Source organism: Pteropus medius, unplaced genomic scaffold, assembly GCF_902729225.1.
Source record: "Pteropus medius unplaced genomic scaffold, Ma_sr-lr_union100, whole genome shotgun sequence".
Classification (NCBI taxonomy): domain Eukaryota; kingdom Metazoa; phylum Chordata; class Mammalia; order Chiroptera; family Pteropodidae; genus Pteropus; species Pteropus medius.
Window position 1 is genome coordinate 28,255,909 of NW_024340849.1, and position 22,824 is coordinate 28,278,732.

Here is a 22,824-nt window from a genome sequence, read left to right on the forward strand (position 1 = left end):
GGAGGAGGGGTCAGTCCAGCTTTGATGAGCTCTATGATAATTACATGCTAAGTAAACAATAATGACGCTGCTGTCAAGAAGACAAAAGTTTTAGAAAATTTAGTTTTTTCCACTAATATCTTATTTTACTGTATTCCAAGTGTGTTAGTTTTAAGGCCTCTGGACTATTGCCACTGCTGGCTTGCCCTATAAATATAAATTTTATGTAAATATAAAATTGATTCACAGTAAGTAAGAAATAACTATTTAAATTAAATGGAGGGAAATTTTTAAAAATGAGATTAGTAGGAAAATTCCTGGGTGTTTTCAAATACCACTTTGGAAAAGCAGAGAGACGAATGAACTCAGTTGTGTACTGATCAGACCCAGGGCTGAACCTAATATTTTGTGAGGCATAAATCTTGTTTTCCCCAAAACAGTTTTAATAATTTTTCAGATTCGACCATTCTCTTTCTTCTCTAAATGCTACTTAACACATAGCATGGCCACATCTCTTAATATTCTGTAAGAGAAATATGATTAGATTTTAGTTATATCAGCGTGAAACCTGCCACATGCCCTTCGACAAGACTGTCGAAGCTTCACAAGAGACACGTTGAGAAGGAAGTCACGGTGCGAGGGGATGAGAGTCAGGGCGCGAAATCCAATCAGAGTTCCGCGTTTTTTCCCATAGGCCCTGGCATCAGACTTCTGGCTCTGCCCAGTGAGGAACTGTTCTTGTAAGGTGATCAATCTTAGGATCTTAACTAGCTAAGAAATTGGTTGATTACTTGTAAGTCACATCTAAGCGATCACATCTTTATAGAAATACAGCCCTGAGTCCAAAACTCCATGGTCATGTCACGGGTGGGGCCCAGACCCCCCCTCAGAGGGAAAGGCGACAGGAGCAGGGGCAGCCTGCCTCTCTCAAGACCTGGGCTTCCCTGGGAACGAGAAAAGGCAGACGATGAGTCCCTAACCCCCGCTCTGTCCCATGGTCATCTGGCTAGTGGCCACATGCCGGCAGCCAGCTGGGTGCAGATCCTCTTCCCAAGATGGGTCCAAAAGAAAAAAAAACACAGGGAAGGCACCTCCCCCTCCCCGTCCATCCGGCAGAATCATACCCATAAGGACACCTCAAATGCCGGTCAGCTTCTGGGTTATCTAGACTAGGGGAGGCCAATATCCAGAAGGCCTAAGTGGACAAATAGCTTTAGGACAAAATACCTACCCCAATATGAGAAGAAAAACAAAAATAAGAAAAAAACCCGAAGAGCTTGGGGAATGTTCTCCCTCAGTCAGATACACAAACCAATTTGATGGAGAGCCCTGGCTAGAATCTGGGGGGAGCATATGAGGTGTGTTAGAGCAACCATTTCACAGGCTAGAAATCAACTGGATAGTTCGAAACATTTTACTTAATGACACCCTGATGGCACCAGCTGGAAAAGCAGCAGAACTGAGCCATGGGAACCTGCAAATCGATAAAGATGCTCTCGTCGCATCCTGACTGGCCCATCATTTCAGGCTTTAGCAGGTCATTTGGCTTGTGTAGGCCTGGCCACAAGCATCAAACACAAAAGCAGACATTTAATTATCTTGGAGGATTCTCAAGTGGCTTGCAGGTCATAAATTTCTAGGTTATGGGATGGATTCTGTTTCCTGTGATAGCTGGACTATTATTGTCTTTAGCCAAATGAGTTAGAGCCCAAATATGTTGGTTATTCATTATCCACTTGCCTCATCACCACCATTAGACAATCTAATCAAATACGGCACTGTTCCGGGGGAGGCCCAGAAGGGAAACTTCATGTTAATTTTGTATATTGTGTTTTTCTCATTCCTTTAACCTATTGAGAAAAGCTGGAGTTTATCACTCTTTTATAATGGAAACCAAAGTAACTTCCTCCGTCTTAAATTTCTGCTGATGGTGCCATTACTAATAAATTAAACCCGTTACAGATAAACATTTACATAAATGCAGTGCTGTATTTGTTGTAGTAACTGCATCACAGGATAAAATATGTTTGGCTAAGTAAAAAGAATATATGGCTGTTTTGCATAAGATTGGAACGGAAATGATACCAAAGGAAATTATTTTATGTCAACAACAAAAACAGGCAAAATATCTCTCTGGCCAGATAGAAGAGAAAAATTAATTTGACTGTGGTATTGTTTCCAGTGACATTATGTGTCTCTCTAAGAATCTGGTTCTCTCTAGGCCAGAGGGCAGGGCCAACACTCTTTGCCAACACAGATGTGTAAGCTACACATACCCTGGCCTCCAGGGACTGGCAGGCCACTATCTCATGCAGTTTCTTTTTCTGAGCTCCTTGGACCAACTCTGCCCATCTCTGTGAGGACACTCCCTGGCCTGGCATCCTTTCTCTACCCCTCTCCCTCAGTCTACCCACAATATGTTTTTCCAAACTCCTTCTGGTGGTCATTCTTGCAATGAGATTGCCCATTGCAACAGGACCAGGAGTGACCAAGGTTTCTGCCATTTGGTCACCAGTTTATTGAAATAACTAATACAAGGGCAATAAATAGCAAATACTGAAGATAATCTACTGAAGACCTTGAAAAGCCTTTCATAGGTTTCATTTCAAACGCTATTAAGAAATTAATTTCTTATCATGAAAAAGACCAAGAAAAAAGTAAACAAAAGCTATGGACAATCCATACACAAAAGAAGAGATGCAAATGACGAGAGGCTCAACCTTCCTAGTATGTAAGAAAAAGTAAGTTAAAAACACAAGAAAATATTATTTCGTCTCCTTCAGAGAGGCAAAAAGGGAAGTGTTGCCTTGGCCTGGAGCAAGTTAGATTCAGCATGCAGTGTGGAGAGAGTGTGGATTAGCCCCACCTCTTAAAGAAGTTTGCCACTGAAGATGTGCACAGCCGAGGACCTTGCAAGTCCTCTCCTGGCCTCAGACCCCAGTGCTGCTCCACCTTAGTGTGTGTACATGAGTCACCTGGGGATCTTGTTAAACTCAGATTCTGAATTGGTTGCCCTAGGATGGGCTCCATGAATATGCATTTCTAACCAGCCTCTAAGAGATGTCCACATTGTCTGAGGACCAATTTTGAGTAGCAAGTTCTTACATAGGTGTACTAGGACATTGGCAAAAACTTCACAGCAAAGCCAGAAAATAGCAAAATGTTGGAAAAAATAAATGTAAATGCCTTAGATACTGATGTTGGAGCCCACAAAGATATTCTTGAAGATATAAAAAGCCAGTCCTTCTGAATGATAGCTTTCCATTTAAAAAATAGTGGGAATGTGGCAGGGGGTGCACCCAGTGGAAGGAGAGCCCGCCTCCTAATCCCACCAACTAACTGAGGGCAGGGCCCCGGAGGCTCTGAAGTAGTCAGCCTTGGTGCAGCCCAGATGCCTGGAATTTCCAAAACTTTGAAGAAGGCTCTAATGTGCGGCCATGGTTGGGAGCCACAGCCAAAGAGAATTGTTACTCAAGTGTGGACCAAGGACCAGCAGCATCGGCCTCATCTAGGAGCAGGGCAAAAAACTGACTCTCAGCTACTCATCTTACTAAATGAGAATCTTATCCCCCACCCCTGTTGAACCCCAAACTCTGTGGTCTAAGAAGCTCTGCCTCTCTCTGGTGGAGTTGCCAAGGGTTACTTTCTTTTCTGGGGAAAAAGTCTCTATCAGAAATGAAAGCAGATCATGTAAAAGGAGCAGAGTCTGATAAATGAGAGCAATTGGTTTACTGTTCTTTACTCTGGAAATAAGCTTGTCAGTGGGTCAAACAGAAGCACAGGGTCCAATGTATACAGCCCAAACCCCAATCATCGCCTGTGTGAACCTCAAAGGTGGCATCACTGGGGATTCTCTGAGTCTGAGTCTTTACTGAAGTGTTAACTGCTTTCAGTCACTCTTCTGTCAATTTTAAGAACCAATCAGGACATGAGCAGGCAACCAGCCTTTCTTCTTGTGGAAGCTCACCAATCCCTGTCCTAGTCATCACCTTTTATTCCAGGTGGCAGAGCTGGTGGAGACTCGAGCTATCTCTTGAGTGACTGGCAGCAGGCCAAAGCTTGGGGGGTGAGCAATCTCTTGAAACATGCAAAGGTCATGGCAAACGCAAGCGGACATGAAAGAATTCAAAGGAACCCTGCTTTTCTACAGAGGGTAGACCCTTTGAGAGTCAGCACAGTGACTGCAGGGACCACTCCACACCCATCATTCATGGGGCAGGAGCACACAGTAGACTCAGACTAAAGTAAAATATCAGTTGCTTTGATTTAGTTGGTAGGAAAACAAAAAAAGAACTGGTCACCCCAAGCTCACATGAAGTAGTTTAAGCATCCTAATGACCATAAAAATCACTGGTTTTCACCTTGAACATATTTATGAGCAGCAGTGAACTCCTGGGGAGACCATCTCCAGCCCGGAAAGTGGCTCTTGATGCTGGGTGAGGGTCAGAAATATAGCATCTAGCAAAGAATCTGGGGCAGTACTTGGCTATGGTTCCCCCTGTGCTCACCCTTGCACACCAGAGACTTCCAGACCTTTCCAGGGACGAAGTGTGAAATGGGGGAGGCCTGGTCAGAAATGACAAATACACTGGACAGGGGTGGCTACAGCACCCCTCTTCCACGATGGCCAACGCTGAATGTCAAGCATGGTTGACAAGCACAGGTGGGCCCTCTAGGTACCACTGACAATCCACTGGAGACTGCCTCTGAGTCTCTGCTCTTCCTGGGTCACACAGAACTGCAGGGTGGGTCCCTGTGGGGTGGATTTCTCACGCTGGCTCAGCTCAAAGGCACTTACGAGACTTCCGGTTGGCCCGGGAGCGTTTCCTCTCCCGAGGCACCACTCGCTGACTGGGCACTTGGGTGGCCGACTTGACAATGCGGTCCATGATCTCATCAGCTGCATCATCTGTAACAGTAGGTGAGTCATCAGTCCCCAGAGTCCATGAACCAGTGGATCCTGAAGGATTAACCAGAGAGTTCCACATGCTCAGAGAGAAGGAAAACACCAAAGAAAACACACAGCACCGCTCCTCCAGCAGCAGAGCTCTGTCAGCACCAGAACAGAGCAGACAGCTTGAGCCTGACAGACCCAGACTGCTCACCCGTCCCCACCACAGAGGCACACTGTGACCTGTGACCCTTAACCCCAGGCTCTGAACTCTCCATAAACCCATACTCAGGTCACCTTTGTCATGACAGCTTGTACTGCACTTGTGTTCCTGTCTTCTGTTGTCCTTTAACTTTCTGTGCCTGGATGTGTTGCCTTCAGCTGCCAGGGCCTGTGATCACAGGAGGGCAGACCCCCCATGCAGCACAGTAATGTGCACATCACAGATATCCAGTGATGTACATCCAGTAATGTCCACAGACATTCGTTAACTCACTCTCTACCCATGGTTGTATGTGCCTACTGAATTTTAACTAACCTCAGCTTCTCTTTCAGTTTAATGGAAAATCAATGGACTTTGAAACATAATTTATCTTTGAATCACCTAGCCTTTAAGGATTGTAACAAGATTGTCTGCCCTCTACAAGCAGCTAAGCGGAAGTTGACATAATTTCTCTTTGGTAAATCCCTCTGCTCCCCGACAAGAAAAATACATTTATTACTAAGTATATGTTAACACAGTCCAAGTCTGGCATAGATGCATCTGCCTATAGAAAAGCAAGAAGGCACCCTGAAAACATGGATTCCCGAGTCATGTTAAAAGGGATATCTTTCCATAAGTCCAGGACTGTCAAACTTAGTTTTACAATGAGTTCATTCCTTCATGACCTCATTCTTGGTTCTGCTTTTTTATCCTCTCTCCTCTGGTCACTGTCCTCACTGTCTGATGATTGTTGATGCCCATTCTTCCTGGTCACGTATCCATTTCTCTTCCTGGAACTTTTGCATTCACATGTAGCCATCAGAGGAACACTGCCCATATCTTTTACAGACCCCAAGGGGCCACTGGACTCACCATAGTCTCCCAAGTGTTAAGATATTTATATGTACTGAGATGTAGGGGAGGGGATAAAGCATTAGAGACCAAGATAGCACTATATCACTTTATTTTGACTTCATTTTTCAAAATATATAGATTGTAGTTTGAAAGATAATACTTTTTTTTCCTTAAAAACCTAACCTAAAAAATGTCTAAAAGGAAAACAATAATATCAAAGTAGATATATTATTTTACTGTGATAAAAGTTGGCCTTCGGTTTTGAATTTCCCTGGGTAGATAAAAACTTCTAGGTTAGGAAGTTTTCTTCTTGGCAGTTTAAAGCTGTCACTCCATTTTCTTCTGACTCCCATAGTTCCTGCTAACAGCAAGCCATCAATCTTCTTGCTGTTCCTTAAAAAGTAATGTATCTTTTCTCTCTGGCTGCTTTAAAGATTTTACTTTCATCTTTGGTTTTGAGCAGTTAGCTTATGGGATGCCAAGGCAGGCTTTTCTTTGTATTTATTTCCCTTAGATTTGCTTCAGTTTGTATATTTTCTATTAATTTATTTTTGAATTCACTAAGCTTCTCTTCTGTTGAGACCAGTCTGCTATTAAACCCACCCAAAAAGTTTCTCATTTCAGATATTTTCCTTTGCAGTTCTAGAATGTCCACTGACCATTCGATTCATTCTTTTATTTTAAATTTCAATTGTTGGTTGAAATTATCTACCTTTTAATCAATTCATGTGCAGTTTTCTTTATTGTCTTTGAACACTTACGATGGTTAAATCCTGACTGCAAATTTCAACATCTGGATCACCTGTGGCTCTGCAAACTATTGTCTACTTTTCTTCCTGTCAGTCACATTTTCACATTCTTCTCTTGGCTCATAATTTTGACTACGGACTGGACTTTGCGTATAAAAGAATGAAGAGACTGAGGTTAGTATAGTTTTCCACCAGGCTTTACTCCTTCCTGTTAGGCAGACAAAGTGAAGTCCTGAGCAGGGTTCAGGCACACCTCTGTCTTTACATATTTGTATCGTTTGTTGAAGGTACTTACTCTGGCTTGTCTTAGTTTCTTCAGGTCTCCAAGACTGCAGGACCCTTCCTTTGGCCTTTCTGGCCCAGCCTACCCTCCCTATGCTGCCCAGCACAAAATTCTCTTGGAGAAAACTGTCTGTGTTTGGAGCTCCTCTAGATTCCAATCTCTTACGGCAACTCACATGGCTATTAGAAGTTCTGCCAGGTTCTCTTTACTGTTAGAGTCGCTCTGCCCAGGGCAAGTCTAATGCTCACCCTGTGCCCAGACATGGCAGATGCTCCTAGAGAGGAGCTCTCAGCCTACCTGGGATTCTAGTTTGTATAGTCCTCTTTTCTCTCACAGTTCTCTGATATTGTTTAAAAGAAAGCTTTTTGCCATTTTTTAAAAATTTCTAGTTGTTGTAACAAGAGTGGTGGCTTGCCACTACCTACTGTGTGCCACCTGGAAGCAGAAGTCTCCAAATGTGCAGAGAACTGAACGGCTTTCCTGTAAGATGTCAGGAGATGCTTACAATGAACAGCTTTCCGCATGCTCATTCTGGAAATGAACTCATAGTGTACAAATCCAGCAACATCTTTTCCTCTTTGTCCTTTCCAGTCAGGAACAGCTGTCTATTTTCTCTTTTAAAATTAGCACAACCTGATATGTGCCAGTAGAAATACTGGACCCCAATATGGTTTTCATTGTACTACCCTTGTATTCTGCAAGGTACTGGACTCAAGGTTCCTGATGGCTGGGGTCACCACAGTGCAGGCATCAATGCTCTCCTTGATCTTCCTGGTGGCCACGTTTAGTCTACCACACAAACTCTGCAAGAGCTGCCAAGCACAGAGAGACTCATGCCTGGGATGTCTTAGGCCCTTTTGGGTACCACAGGATACAAGAGATTCCTTTCCCCACACCCCATAACATTGCAAAGCTGTTTTATTTTATCCTAATCCTTGTTCTATGCTTTGTCTAGACCGACAGCCTCTCCTGCTCAGCATTTAATGATACTACTTTCTTCACCTTCTGACTTCCCCCGCTTTCTTCTCCCCTCTTATATCTTTTCTTGTTTACATACCTTCTCTCCTGTCACTTCTTGGTTTTTCTGAGAAATGGCCTCCTTCTACAGACAGTAAGAAATAATACTTTCTAATTGTCATATGCATCTCAGATGGGGCCAGGGTGGAGGGAGGCAGACCTTCTCCTGGCACATTCCTAACTGCATACAAAGTGAAAACCCTGTCACAGGGTCAAGACTAAAGTCTAGAGAGAATGAGTGGCCTGCATGTCAGAGTGTAGAGTAGGTGGATTCTGGGGGTGAAAGGGGCTTGGACAGGCAGAGAAGGGGACAGCATGAGCAACAGCAGGGCTCAGGGAGACACAGGTGTGCCCACAATGTAGGGATGACAAGATAGGATAGGCTCAGACCACAGGAGACTGCAAATGACAGCACGGACAACGTGGGCGTATCCTGCAGGCAGTGAGAAAAGTTACAAAGGTCAACGTGGTATCAGACGACACCAGAGAAACACAAGTCAACGTTCTCTGATGAAAAATGCGTCTTAACTCTTAATTAAAATAAAAAAAAAATTTTTTTCCAAGTTATAAAACAAATCTGGATACTCTTCTGTCTTTACCATCGTGAAGTCTAGTTTCCTGTTTGCCTCTAAGGATTTAAAAAGACAAAAGGGGGTGGGTAATGCTTTAATCCAGGAGACAGCAACATTCTTCTGTACAGAGCCAGGTAGTAAAAACTTGAGGTTCTATGGTCCCTGAAGTCTCTGTCACAACCATCAACTCTGCCACTGCAGTGCAAAAGCACCACAGACAGTACACAAACCAATAAGTATGGCTGTGTTCCAATTAGACCTTATGTATGAAAATAGGTGGGGGCTGGTTTACTGATCCCTGCTTTACCCCATGAGGATTCATTCACAATAATAATAACTCCTCTTGTGTGAATTAAGTTATACTTTTGAGAGTGTTGTTTGCTTTTGAGATGAAGCTACTGAAGGTGGTTCACAAAGGTGCAGAAAGCATGTGATTACCCAGCATCCAGAGCCCTGGGAGTTGGTGGCCCTTAGCAGCCTGGGCACAGTACGCTATAGCCTCTGATGGGGACGAGACCCCATGAGGTGGCTAACCGTGAAGACTTGCCCTGCCCAGGCCAGCGTTACCTCGGCTCGCTCGGCTGCGTGTGCGGACGCCCAGCACTGGTGTGGCATCCTCCATAGCAGGGGACGAGGTTTTCAGCACGGCCTTCATGTTCTCATGCTCAGCGGCATCCTCGGCATAGCTCAGGCCTTGCGGTTGGCTTGGTGGTGCTGGAGAACTGCCAGAGAACTTGCCAGACTGCAAGACCAAAGAGGGGTGTGAGGTCACTCCCCGAAAGCCAGCAAAAGCTTATAAACTGTTTAGCTGAGGAAAACCTTCTTCTGTCTTTTTGGTTTGTGTGCATTCTGTAGACACTTTCATTATGGCAGTCACTGAGGTTGGATGAACTAATGACAAAATGTCTGTGTATAGAGGAAGTTCTCTCATCAGAAAGAAAAGCCCTGGTTCCAGAAGGATCACACCCATCCCTCCACTGTCGTGGGTCTCCTGGCTCACTGCAGATCCCCTCAGTGGGGGCCTGCTAGGAGCAACTGACATCCACTCTGGGAAGAACTCAGGAAGCAAATCTGTTTCTAATATCGAAACCCTGATGTGAGAATTGAAACATGATCCGTTAATCAAATGTATTGAGCTTCATTATTATTTTTAACTTAGCTCCAGAAAGCAGTTAATTTTTTCTTATATATCGCTTACAACAATAGTATTTTGAAAGTGGCAGTCAGTCATGGAATCATACAACGTTACAAGTCAGGCAGAATTTTTCCAGATCGAGTCCCACCTCACTTTACAGAGAAGGCTACTGAGGCTCTCCAAAATTAAGTGACTTGCCAAAGGCCCCAAGGGGGTTTGTTTCAGGGACCACATCAGAACATGACTCAGAAGTTCATGCTAAAACTGAATTTGGCAACACTCACTACTTCTTGTGGTGTCAAAAATTTGCTTGTTTTAACAAGCATTACAAGCACATGATATTCTCTAATTCTAGCTGAACAAAGAGTCAGGACATAGATGTTTTACAAGAGGTATGCTAGAACATTAGGCCATATGCGCACAGTGCCCAGCATCTGGATGAAAAATACAAAGTCTGCTAGATTCACATTTACAAAGAGGAGCTCCATGGATTCCAGCTTCCTCTTTTCATCCAGTATCTTGGCCATGGCAATGGAGAGCCTGGGACACATCTGTACCTTGTCATCTGTACCGCTCCCACCTCACCTTCTAGGGCCAATCAGCTCCAGGTTGGATTCTGGTTCTGGCATCTGCACCAGGACGAGGAGGAGGAATCCCTCCTATCCCACCCCTCACGCACTGATACCACCGGATCTACTGGATGCCAATCAAGGAAACGGGCACAAGACAGAGGCTGCCCACAGCTGGAGGACACTTCTCTGGCCTGGCTCTTAGCCACCGCCCCACTTCCTCTTTGGTTTTAGGACTCTTCAAGTGGTTATTTTAGAATTTAGCTCTCATACTTGTGTTACCAAAAGGCTCAGACAGAGCTGGAAGGAAAATTCTGTCCGCTTTTCTAGCCGTAGGGAGAGAGCCTCCGAACCTGCCACTCTTGACAGGGCCTGGGACTCAGGGACAGCTTGGAAAATGCAGTTAACCCTTCGGTTCCTGGCATACACAGCATGATGAGAGCCCATGACAGGAGGTTAGTGATCACACGGAAACCAACCAGAAAACATCCATGCATGGTTTAAAGTACTAAGTGGTGCTGACATTTCATGCTGCTTAAGTTAGGTTAGACTCTACCGCACACCTGGGAGGTCAAACATGGCATTCTTCGTGTTTATAAAGAGTCATACCTCAACTTCGTCCTCTTCATCAGTCTACCCGAGAGGACAGAACAAGATGGAAAAGACAGAAGGGCTTCTTAGAAGGCATGGAAGTCAGCAAAGATGAGATCATCTCAATGTCACATCAAATTCCAAGTAAAGCAATTGGCCCCCTCTTAATTTGGGAGCTGCCAGGCCCTGCTTGCATAGCCCTCCTGCCCTCGTCTGAATGTTCCCTGCATGAGCCTCAAGATCAGTCCTAATGAAAGTCAGAAGGGACTTGCAGGGCTCCGGGCCAATCTCCTGAGGCTGCCCATGAGGTTGATAGCCAGTTTACCTGGTTCTCTGACCACTACAGACCTCAGCTCTGGGCCCTGCCACTCAGCTGGCCACATCCTGTGGAAGCCACCACCACATGCCCACCATCAGGACCTCAGTAAGTGGACTGGCCTCCATTTGTCTGGCTCTGCCTGCCAACTGCTGTCTCCCCTCTCACCCTGCTGCTAGGTCTGGGCTCCGAGAATCCTTCCACACACAGGCCAGACAGGACAGAAGGAACAACAGCCCAAGCAAAATGGGTTGTATTAATCTCTCCTCAAAAACATGAAATTAAGTTCATTTAAAAATCTTACCTGTCCCTCATGGAGGCTGTCTGAATTGAAATGCCATACTGTTAATTCTCATCAGATCAACTTCCTTAAATAACTTTAAATAAAATATCTCTTTTCTAAAAATCAATTGAGGGTGAAAAGAGATATACATCTCTTGACTTTAAATTAAACATTCCCTCAGTTTAACTTGTGTTTGTTTCCACTGAGATTGCAAAGCTAAGCCAGAAAATCAGACACATGGTTTTTGAGAATTAACTAAACTTTTAGAAGCTGAAATGACAAAATGCTTCCAGTTCATCACGTTCCATATTGTCCCCAGCCAAATGGCATTGCGACAAGAGATGACAGTCCTGCTGTGCTATTTTTTTGAAATCTTAGAGTTTATTTAACCAGGATGTCTGGCATTTTTTCAGCAATTAGCACATGTGCAAGATGCCGATATACAAAATCTATACCTCCTCAGCGTTCCCCAAAGTAACTAGCTTTCCCTTTTCACAGAAGAAGAAGCTGGGGTTGAGCGAGGACACGAGGCCTCACCCAGGATTACCACTGCCCCCCAATTTGTGGGAGCCCTGGGGTGGAAATTCTGAGTTCTCACAGCCTATCTGGAGTATAATGACAGCAAACAGGGTCACAACTGCCTGGTGTAGCCTTGTGTATTTCATCATTTTGTCTAGAACTAGTTCGGGACACCAAAATGAGGAATTACTTACTTTCTCACTGATCTTTCCTTGGGAGGCACACAAGAGCAGATATGGGTCTGACTCTACAAATGTAGGGTCTTTAGATTTAACAGACTTCTCTTAGAAAATAATTGTTTTCAAAATCATTTCTCTGTGTGTGTGTGTGTGTGTGTGTGTGTGTGTGTGTGTGTGTGTTTGGTGGCTGGGGGAGAGGAGGCAAGGCAGCCCTTAGTTGACCTCACAGATTGCAAGGACCTTGTCAGTTTATAATCCCTTATATTTATTTATTTATTTTTTATTTTTTATGCCTACGGTACCTGGGCTTCCTAGGTGGTCTCCCATCCAAGTACTAACCAGATCCCACCTTCCTTAGCTTCCGAGATAAAATCATTTCTGTTTAATTGCTACCACTTCCATCCTCATCATTTAGCATTTTTATTAAAAGTGACTTTTTACACAGTTTTTCTCTAAAAATTACTTCCAGCTCTAATGCTCAGGGGCTCTGTAATTGTCAATATATTGCCTGGTTTTGTTTTTAGTGGTTTAAGTTGTGGATATATTGTGACATCCTTAGGGTATGCACTTGTTTTTTACTGCACCTACATCTTCCTTGGTTCTTCGCGTCTAGCTGGGCACACGGCGGGCACTTAATTGCAAGCTGGGAAAAATTGAAGCTGTACTTTGCCTTAATTGACAATATCCGAATTTTCCAGCAGATGGCAGTCTTTCTACAGTAATGATGCCACTTTGCCTACTAAAAATAGTGACTATACTGAAGATGACTCTGAAGAAACTTGTATTGTCCAGATTTTAATGGAAATTTAAATATTTTTGAATCAAACTCTAGAAAAATTTATCCCTGTTCATAAATAGGAAAGCTGAATGTTTTCAGAGAAGACAGAATTAAAATGTTAGTGGGATCTGTAAAAAATCTCAAGAATTTGTCAAGAAATTTAGATGTGTTTTCATAACTGTAAGCATATTTGGCTTGTATTTTGTGGTGGGAGAAATGGGGGAAGAGCCCAGGAGTGGGAGAGGCATATAAATATGCAGGGACTCTCAATGTGGACTCTTGCCAGATTCACTGTCCCCCTGGATCTCGTCCCACCCTGATATTCTCTGACTCAAGGGACTACCAGGAGCCCATTAGATTACATCTTTGAGCAACCACACCGATTATTTCTTTAATCAGATGCCTAGAATGGGTGGTCCATGTGTCAACTTATTGGTTATAAAGCATCTTTATGAAGACAAATCCTGAATCAATTCCTAAATGAGTACATTTATCTTTCGATGATAAGTGGCATTATGTTTGATATTTTTTCTTTTTCTCTAATTTTACCAATATCACAGGGGTTGAAAATGGAATGAAGCCTTTAATGCCATCAGCATCATACGACTCCTCCACCAGCCACACGTTCCTAACTTGTATGTCCTACTTCCTTGTTTGTTATATAGCAGATTTTCACAGAAATGGTAGAGGAGCAGTTTAACAGCATTTTTCAAAAGACAGTTATTTTCACATAAAAAAAAAAAAAAAAGCACGGTTCCCAAACTGGGAAGTTTTTAAAAAATAAATGACACAAAGAGGCTGATTCCATGACTTACATCAGTGATCATCTTCCCTCTGGTCTTATTTCTTTCTCTGTGGTTGGCCCGTTTCTGTTTCTGCTGCAAAACCCTTTCCCTGGTGGTTCGATACTCCAAAGCAAATTCACTAATGATCCTGCAGAACTTGTTTATGTTCACTTCGCGAATCGCATAAGGTGGGTGCCCCATAAAGAGCAAAAAGGAATGGAACCTGCGAGGAAAAACAATAATGGCAATGACTTCCATTTTAAGGAACAAAAAACAATTATCTCAAAACTTTCAGTAAGAAATTAATCAGCCGAAGATACTGTTCTTCATTCCTGAGGCTTTGAGGCTGAAAAGTCTTCTCAAGTGAAAATGAGAGCAGAGGTCAAGTTCAACTCATGTTCTCATTGAGAGAGGTTATGTCTGGGTGGAAGGATTTCAGGAAATTAATTACCTTGCTTATCTGTGTTTTAATGTTTTCCTAAAACGGATATGCAAAAAACTTCAGTAAGAAAAATTATAAAGTTCTATTTTTAGGAAAACATTGCAGTTTCTAGATTAGATAAAATTAAATAAGGAATAAAGAAATGTTGGTTAGCAATTTCTTGGGAACCTGTTCTAATGAATACTTGGAATAAACATGAATATATTATGAATAACATGTCAATTGAGGGTTTATAAAAAGATTCTTATAAAGATTTCTCTGAGTAAATATTTTGAAATATTTTCTTGCTATATTATATACAATCTTAATTTAATTAGGACACATTAAATAAGCAGCACAAAATAAATTTATTTCAGCTATTTATAAACAAAAATTGTTGGATTCTATTAAGTTCTTTGTAAAAAGAAATTAAATGAGCAAACAAGTGTCCAATTTTTAGTTATCCGGAAATGAGAAAGAAGATACTAGAAGATAGAAGGAAATTTTTACGTAGAACAAACAGTATTATATAAATGATAACACTATTGGTAGACAAAAACTTTTGTCTTTGATCTCTCTAATTTGTACAGTTTGAATAAAAGTTTCGTTCATTTTTCAAATGAGAGACATTGGTTTATGTTTTTGTGAAGAACAATAAAGTAAAGCATACAATGTGTATTTAAAGGGGACTAAAAAATGCTGTTTAAAACCAAAAATGCTAGCTAAAACTAAAAAACTCACAGAAGAAAATATAAATTTTCATGACTTTGGATGAGGAATTGATTTCTTAGATATGATACCAAAAGCATAAGCACCTAAAGAAAAAAATGGATAAACTGAACATCAAAATTAAAAAAAAAAAAACAACTTTTATGCTTCAGAGAACACTATCAAGAGTGAAAATATACCCCACAGAATAGGAGAAAATATCTGCAAGTCATAAGGCTGATGAGTTTGTATTCAGAATATATAAAGAAATCTTATCAACTCAACACTAAAATGACAAATAAAAAAGGGACAAATAATTTGAAGAGACATTTCTCAAAAAGAAATGCAAATAGCAAATAAGTACATGAAAAGATGCTCAACACCATTAGTCATCAGGGGAGTGCGAATCAAAACCACAGTGAAACACCGCTTTGCGCTAATATGGCTATAATTTAAAAAGATGGACAATAACAAGTATTGGTGAGGCTGTGGAGTAATTGGGACTCTCCTACAGTACTGGTGAGAACATAAAAGGATTCAGCTGCTGTGGAAAAGTCTGGCAGTTCCTAAAAAGCTCAAATAGAATTACCAAATGACCTAGCAATTTTGTTTCTGTGCATATACCCAAAAGAAATGAATACATGTGTCCATGCAAAACCTTCTACACATATGTTCATAATAGCACCAGTCAAAAATAGCCAAAAAGTGGAAACAACCCAAACATCCATAAACAGATGAATAAACAACATGTGGTATAACCATACGAGGTCCTGGATAACTGGTGCACTAACCTCTCCGATCTCATCTCCTATGACCTCAGCCACACTGGACTCCTTGTGATTCCTTGAACAAGCCCACCTCAGGGCCTCAGGCCCCGCATGTGATGCATAGGTGTTCCTGGGGTGGGGGCACGTGGCTGAGCTGAGAGCCTGCAGAAGTTGTGGAGAGGGGTGGGGAGGCCACTCTGCTGGGAGGACCATAGGCTCTGACGAGGTGTCCAGTACTAGCTATTCCCTATGCCCAGAGCATTTCCGCCACAGACAGCTGCGTGGACTACTCTCATCCCATAGATTTCTGCTCAAGTAGCATGTCTTCAGGGAAGCCTTCCCTAACAGCCCAGTGTAAAACCACCTTCTTGTCACTCCCAGTCCCACTTATATTTGTAATTTTTCTTCCCGGCTGGCTCTAATGACATTATATATTGGACATATGACATGAAATCATACATTAGGATAGGCTAGTGTGATATATACTACATATATCACCACTTATCACTACTCCAGATCTGTGTGCAAAATGAATCAAGGGGAGAATCAATCAGTCTACAAGCTGAGTCTTCTTTTATATTTAAGAACATCCTAGGAGTCTTTATCCTTTACTTTCTAGAACATTGTGGATTCAAACTTAACATGAGTTGGAAACAGAATTCAAGCATATAATTTGCAAGCAGAAGAGTAACAACAAACAAGTTAAATGCATAGTTGAAGAAAATTCAGATGTACCTTTGAAAGGAAAGACACTATGGCGTTCCTTGCAGAAGAACAAAGGGCGGATGACTTTAAAGGAGTAAAACATTTAAGGGATTTTTGTTAGCTGAGTTTGTCACTTTCAGAACATGTGACAGGAAGGTCTTATGATTATGGAGGGCTGGTTTCCCTCATCAGTATCCTGAGGTACAAACCAAACTTCTTTCTTTGATCTGTTCCATTATCCCTCCTTTTCCCCATGTGTGCCACTGAGTGGGGTGTCTGGCCCAAGAAGAGGAGTGGATTTTGGAGTGCTGGGAAACCAGTGTGTGTGTTCATGTGTCTCTACCCCTGTATCTCCCCCTGAAATGCTGTAGTTCTCTATGCCTTCCAGGAAGGCCTTTCTCCCCACCTCTCACCTGGTCCCCTCTCTCCTACGCAGTGTCTGCCACGGTGTAACTACAACCTAATGAATCTATAGGAATAAGTGAGTGGGTCTACATATCCATAGAGTGGGATTAGGCTATGAGTGTGTCACCAGAAAAGGAAAGGTTAACATACAGGTTAGGACATCCAGAACAAGGTTTTCTTAGCCAGGCAACAGTTTTGAAAGCCAAGTTTTGCCTAAAGTGCATTGTCTAAGTTCTTTTATGTGCTCCTTTATCAAGAGGGGGCTCACTGGAGTTACTAAGGGACAGTCCATCAGACAAGAAAGGGAGGTGGAACACCAGCCCCTGGGCTCTATGACTGAGGGAAGCAGAGGGGTGGGTGGCAAGATGTGTGGCCTCATCGCCTCTCCCCAAGAAAGCCATGGAGTGGAGAGAGGTCTGTTGAGAGCCAAAGCAGATGCTGAGGGAAGAGGGACTCCCCTGCCATCGGGAGGGACAGAGCGGCTCCAGGTCAAAATGGAACAATTGGCAGCTCAGTGAGGTGAGGAAGCAAGGTGGCCTGGCTGGACTGACCAGCCCCTGTGGGATCCTATGTGGTGTACAAGGGACTCTGGGGAACATGAAGGTGCTGAATGGAGAGCTGCAGGGTCTGGGGGGATGGGTGCAGCAGAGGGGAAGACTTGATGACTTTTCCCTTCAGCGGCCAATCAAGCAGGAGGGATCAGCAGAGGCTGGGTGGGACCAGTCCCCCCACACCCACCACCCTAAGTTAGTTCTGAGAGGAGTATCAAGGAAGAGTCGAACTCTTGAAGACCAAACATTCAGGAGACTAAATGTTTAGTTGTTTACATGATTGGCTAGATTAGCTGACTGCTACCTCATTAAGGAAATGAAGTAAATAGTGAAATAAAGAAAAGTCATTTTCTCTGCACATCTGAGTGTCATGAGAATAAATATGCAGCTTTGCTACCCATGGATGTTTAAATTAATCCCTAGGATACAGTCGTCTTTACACTCTGAGATGAAGGTCTAGCTTCTTGTAATTTTCTGATCTGAAATTGTATATTTAGGCTGATCTGCATGCCGTGGACAATTCCACCTGTGATCCACTGTCTGACCCTAACTAGAGTGCTACTCTTTTCTGGGTCTCAGTTTTCCAAAGTATAAAGGGAATATGTTAGATCACAGCAGTTGTAGGCTATGCTCCTGGGAATGGTGGTGGTGGGGAGGAAAAGAAGAAGTACAGCCATTGGTGCTACGAGTCCCCCATCTCCACTCCAACAAGACAGTCCTGCTTTAATCAGTTCTAATGTGGGCTCTTGCTAATGACTTCACGTGAACCCAGGCTTCTATGATTTAGATGCTGTGGCTAGGAAACTAGCTGAACCAACCCCCAATCCCCAGCCATGCCCCTTTTACCTCCCACCATAACTATAATGAATTCCTGGCTGATGCTGGTCATCCCCAGTGGGATGCCCAATAGTGAGTAGACAGAGCCCAGGGCACACGAGAACAACCATCATCCAGGTAACCAGCTTCTCAGGGAGGACAGGACAACCAGAACACTCAATATACGCACTAAATGTCACACACACACACACACACACACACACACACACACACACACACACACACACACACACACTATAGCTTAAAAAATGAAGTATCGCTGAGTTTCTAACTATTCAGGATAAATGGTTAATGTGACCAGGCATAACAGCTTTACAAGACTTTCATAAAATTGCTCCAATTTTATGACATTCCAAATGGAAACTATTTGTTTATTTGACTAGTTTTAAGTGGGAAATTGTTTGTATCACACAAAGCAATGGAGGGCCAAAGCAGCTTACATTCCCTGCCTCCCATTTTTAACCATGTTTAAAGCATAGTGTACTTTGATTTCAGTGAGAAATCTGACAAAATCTCTGATAAGGTCCTCCCACCCAAAGGGCAGCTGTGAGGTCTAGATGGAGTAGAGTGAGGGGATTTAGAGTTGAACAACTGAATTCCAAAAGTAGTAGATAGTTGTCAACTTGGAGGCAAGCTTCTGTTCCTATTCCTGTTCACTCCCACTGCACCCCTCCTGCCCCCAACAGTCTGGATCAAGACCCAGAAAGTACTATTATAGAAGTGGCTAATGACAAGCTGGGAGAGGGCTCGCATGCAGACAAAATAATCAAGTTTTTAGAAACAGTCACAGGGATATAAGTTATAGCATTGGGAATATAGGCAACAATATTGTAATAACTGTGTGGTATCAGAAGGGAAGTCAACTTACTGGGGTGATCACTTTGTAAGGCACATAAATGTCTAATCACTATATTATACACCTGAAATGAACATAATATGTATGTAATATTGAAAAAATAATTCTGTATGGCTTCAAGGAAGGTGAAGTAAGAAAACACGGAGAGAAGGGGAAAGGAGGAAGGGAAAAGAGACAAAAATTTAAAAATATGAAAAGTACAGAGATAAATAAAAATATCACACACCCATTAAAAAAATAATAATAATAGCGAAGTGCTCAAGCACAGGCCGGGGAGGAGCAGACCCCTGCGAAAGGCCTGTGGTTTAGATGGTCCCAAGGGAGGGTGCCCTTAACAGAACTACAGTGGGCCCGCCACCAGAGCTCCTGCTCCAGGCTGGCCACAGCCTGCAGGTGTGCAGAGCTGCACATTTGCTCCCCAAGGTATAAGGCCCAGAACAGAGCCCTCAGACCCTGGAAGCCAGGTGAGGGACTTACAACTACGTCCTGTGACGAAGCAAAGACAAAGAAAGCGATGGTGCGTAGTAGGCAAATGCCCTGGCCTGGGACACTGAAAGACTCGGCCTCTAGTCCTGGTGCTGCCTCCACTCACAGGCGCGATAGCCCTGGACAGCCATGGGGCCGTCCTAGACCCCAGCCAGCCTCCTTGTCAGCAGGCAAGGCCTGAACATCACTGCTGTGTCTCTCAGGGTCCTCTTGAATCCTGTGACTCTGAGGAAGACTGGTCTAGAGAATGGCACCTATGGGGCCCAAGCTTTACCGAGGCAGGCTGCAGCACACTGCAGTCACTGGAGAATCAGTGAGTGGAAGTCTTCTTGGAGGGCAGACTGTGGATCATATATAAAAGGAACTTTCCTAATAAGTTGAGCTTCCTTACAAAGATGTGTGAATACGCAGAACTGTCAAAACAGATACAGAAATGCAGGGGTCAATTTGTCAAAGATGTTACAGATGCAATTCTTGATAGAGGAGGATTTTTGAATAACAGCTCTGAGATTCTTCTGACCTCAAGATTCAATGTCATTATATTATTTCTCCGTGTGTGTAAGAAAATTAAATACCTATGAACAGACATGTGCATCAAAGGTGCACTTGTTAGGTACCGAGAATTTACAGTACAATTTTGTAAATTTAAATCTTCAGATCTTGGTTTGCAGAATATTTTCAACATGTGATATTACTGGCATTTCCATATGTTCCTTGATCCACTTACCTGTTAATTATTCTTCTATGGACAATCTTTAAAATTATAATTCGCTCTGCACAGTCTTTAAGGAACTCTGACATTCGTTGTTTTAAAACTGGTTTCATTTCATGTTTGGCAATTGCCTTGAGGTGATCCCATGAAGCTTTGCATCTTCTCTCCATCTGACATAAATTATCCTGAAGTTGATCAAAGTCAACCTGAAAATCAGACAGAGAACATTGCAAAGTTTTCTCTAAAGAAACGACCGGACCCCAACCTGAACCAGGAAACTGAACTGCCTCTGGGAAGAAATAAACATCAAAACCAAATTTACGTCTTGAAATGCAAACATATTTATGGCCTAAAAATTATCCACATGTGTATCTGTCATTATCTCAATATCACATTATTTAGTGATAAACTTCTTCAAATGAACCCCATGCAAGTGTCACCCCCCCTTTTTTTTGCCATATTTGGGAAGAAATCTTAGAAAAGTCTTTGGAAACTAAATTAAAACATGATATCAAGGAACCCTAGTACAAGATGAACTAAGCAGATGTCTCATAAAAATTTTCAGAGGACTCTTGTTCTTCAGAGATGATATTTCACTCAAGGTTGGAGGAATGCACCATAGTCATGCATGGGTAGCTCTGATATGCTGGGGCCAGCTAAGGAGCAGCCAGCTTTTCATCACAATGATCTCTTCTACACTGCGTGATGAATTATTTTATTTATTCACCTATTCACTCAGTCAAACAACACTCATGGAAAAACTGGTGTATGCCAGTCCCCACACCAGGCACTAAGAACACGAAGACAAATGCTGAATGGGACCAAAGAGGCTCATTGTACAGACAAGTGATCAGCAAACACTGAGGATATACAGAATCCAACCGGCTTGTGCACGTGTGTGTGGTATGTGGTCTTGCCAGCAGAGATGCAAGTCACACGTGCAAGGAACAGATGTGAGAGAGCACACTCACTGTGCTCTTCAGGGAAGTGAGAACAGTCTGGATTGACTGAAGTGATGAGATGAGTGAGGCTTTCCAAAGTGATGCTTTTATAAGATTTCTAGACAAGAAATCATGTGAATCAGAGTTAGTGATGAAAAAATGCACTTGAGGGCATTTAATGGAGGGACATGTGGGACGGAGGAAAGAAACTGAGAAGCTTAGGAGGGGAGGAAGAAATAGATAAATGGGTGAGCTGAAGAGAGGGGACTGAGGGGACAGAAGTAGATGTGGAGTGAGAGATGTGGGAAAGGACAAGAGTCAGCCAAGCAAAGTCAGGAGAAAGAAGATGCACAGACGTGAACCACGATTGCTTAGATGCCAATGACGGTGGTCATGAGAGCGGGATCTAGATGTGAGTGCCCTAGGGGACGTGCTAGAGTGGCCTGAGAACTCCAACCCCACCCTCCAAAAGACATCAGAGCAGACCACATCAACGAAGGCTGCTTGTGGGAGACAATCTGTCACCAGACAGGATGAAGATGTGCTGAGCACAGGGGATGCCTAAGGAGGTGCCATCATATGCCCTGGATTTCTTGGGTGCTGAAGAGCTTAAAACAGAAGGCAGGTTTAGGTAGAGTCCTAAGATTCAGGTAAGAAAGGGAGAAAAATGACTTCCTGAAATCGAAAAATTTCTGGGTCCATCTAGACCCAGCAAGGCTTCACTTCATTATGATATGGTGGAGCTGAGAAAAAAACCTGGCATTCATCTGAAAGGAAAAAAATATGCAGATTTAGAAAAGAAGAACTGAGTAATTCAAAGAATTAAGTCTAGAAAAGACTCCAGATGACCTGAGATTGGCAAGTAATATCGAGGAGGCCTAAGTGTTAGTTTTAAGCCAATTGTAATAAGTCTGACCATAAATTTCTGGATCTATCCTCATTTGCATCTGGCAGGTCTCTTGATCCACAATAAAATAACTTTAGTTCAGCTCAGACAAGCACTGAGTAGCTCTGTGCTGTATAACTAGGTGATGCTTGCCCAGCACTGCAGTAAGCAGAGCAGGCAGCAGACACAAATGTGAGAGATAGTTTTTCAGGGAAAAGAGTCCGTCGTGAGCCCTTAAGGTGGTGGCAGAAGAAAATAACCTCACTGCCAGTGGAAGCCAGGCAGGAAGCCTTCTGATGAAAAGCAGTGTGAAGGTTGAGCTTCAAGCAGTGTCTTTTGAGGAGGTTTGGAAGGCTACCTCGGCTGGCTGCGCGCCTGGGCTGGCGCAGCTGGCACACATGATCTGAGTCTTCACAATTACTTCAGGCCCTCAGATTCTGTTACTAGCTCTCCTTCATAGGGGAGAAACTGATGCACAGAGAGGTTGAGTAACTTGTGAGAGGCCACACAGCCGGTAAGTGGTAGAACTGGGATGTGAACCCAAATCTCTGGCTCCAGAGTATAAGTTCTCAATCATCATGCCCTAAGCCTAAGTTTGCCCCTAAAAATTCCACCCCAGGGAGAGAGCTGTCCTGGCCTTCTGTTGTGAGAAGGAACTCCTTGCCAGGAAGTCCTCTCCTGAGGATGGCTCCAAATGGGCCACTTTCTATGTATAGGAAGACACATGAGCTATGCTATGAAGCAAAGTCAAGTCCTACCAAGCCAGTCTGGGATACTGTGGGATAACTCAGGGACACAGCTCTCCTGCACATGCCAGAGCAACCTGCCCCTTGGGAGTTGCTGTCG

General features: G+C 43.2%; 1 protein-coding gene across 21 annotated transcripts in view; it reads right to left on the minus strand.

Moving 5' to 3' along the window:
- The window catches only part of FHOD3 (formin homology 2 domain containing 3), a 422,036-nt gene that overhangs the window by 7,468 nt on the left and 391,744 nt on the right, over window positions 1-22,824 (minus strand). For 20 of the 21 annotated variants that reach the window (XM_039842750.1, XM_039842871.1, XM_039842880.1 and 17 more), the window contains 4 exons: window positions 20,167-20,357; window positions 13,734-13,926; window positions 9,116-9,290; window positions 4,778-4,939 (listed from right to left, as the gene is read on the minus strand). In XM_039842750.1, coding sequence (XP_039698684.1) covers window positions 4,778-4,939; window positions 9,116-9,290; window positions 13,734-13,926; window positions 20,167-20,357 — 721 coding nt within the window. The remainder of the gene's footprint in view (window positions 1-4,777; window positions 4,940-9,115; window positions 9,291-13,733; window positions 13,927-20,166; window positions 20,358-22,824) is intronic. The other variant, XM_039842765.1, reaches the window with a different exon arrangement.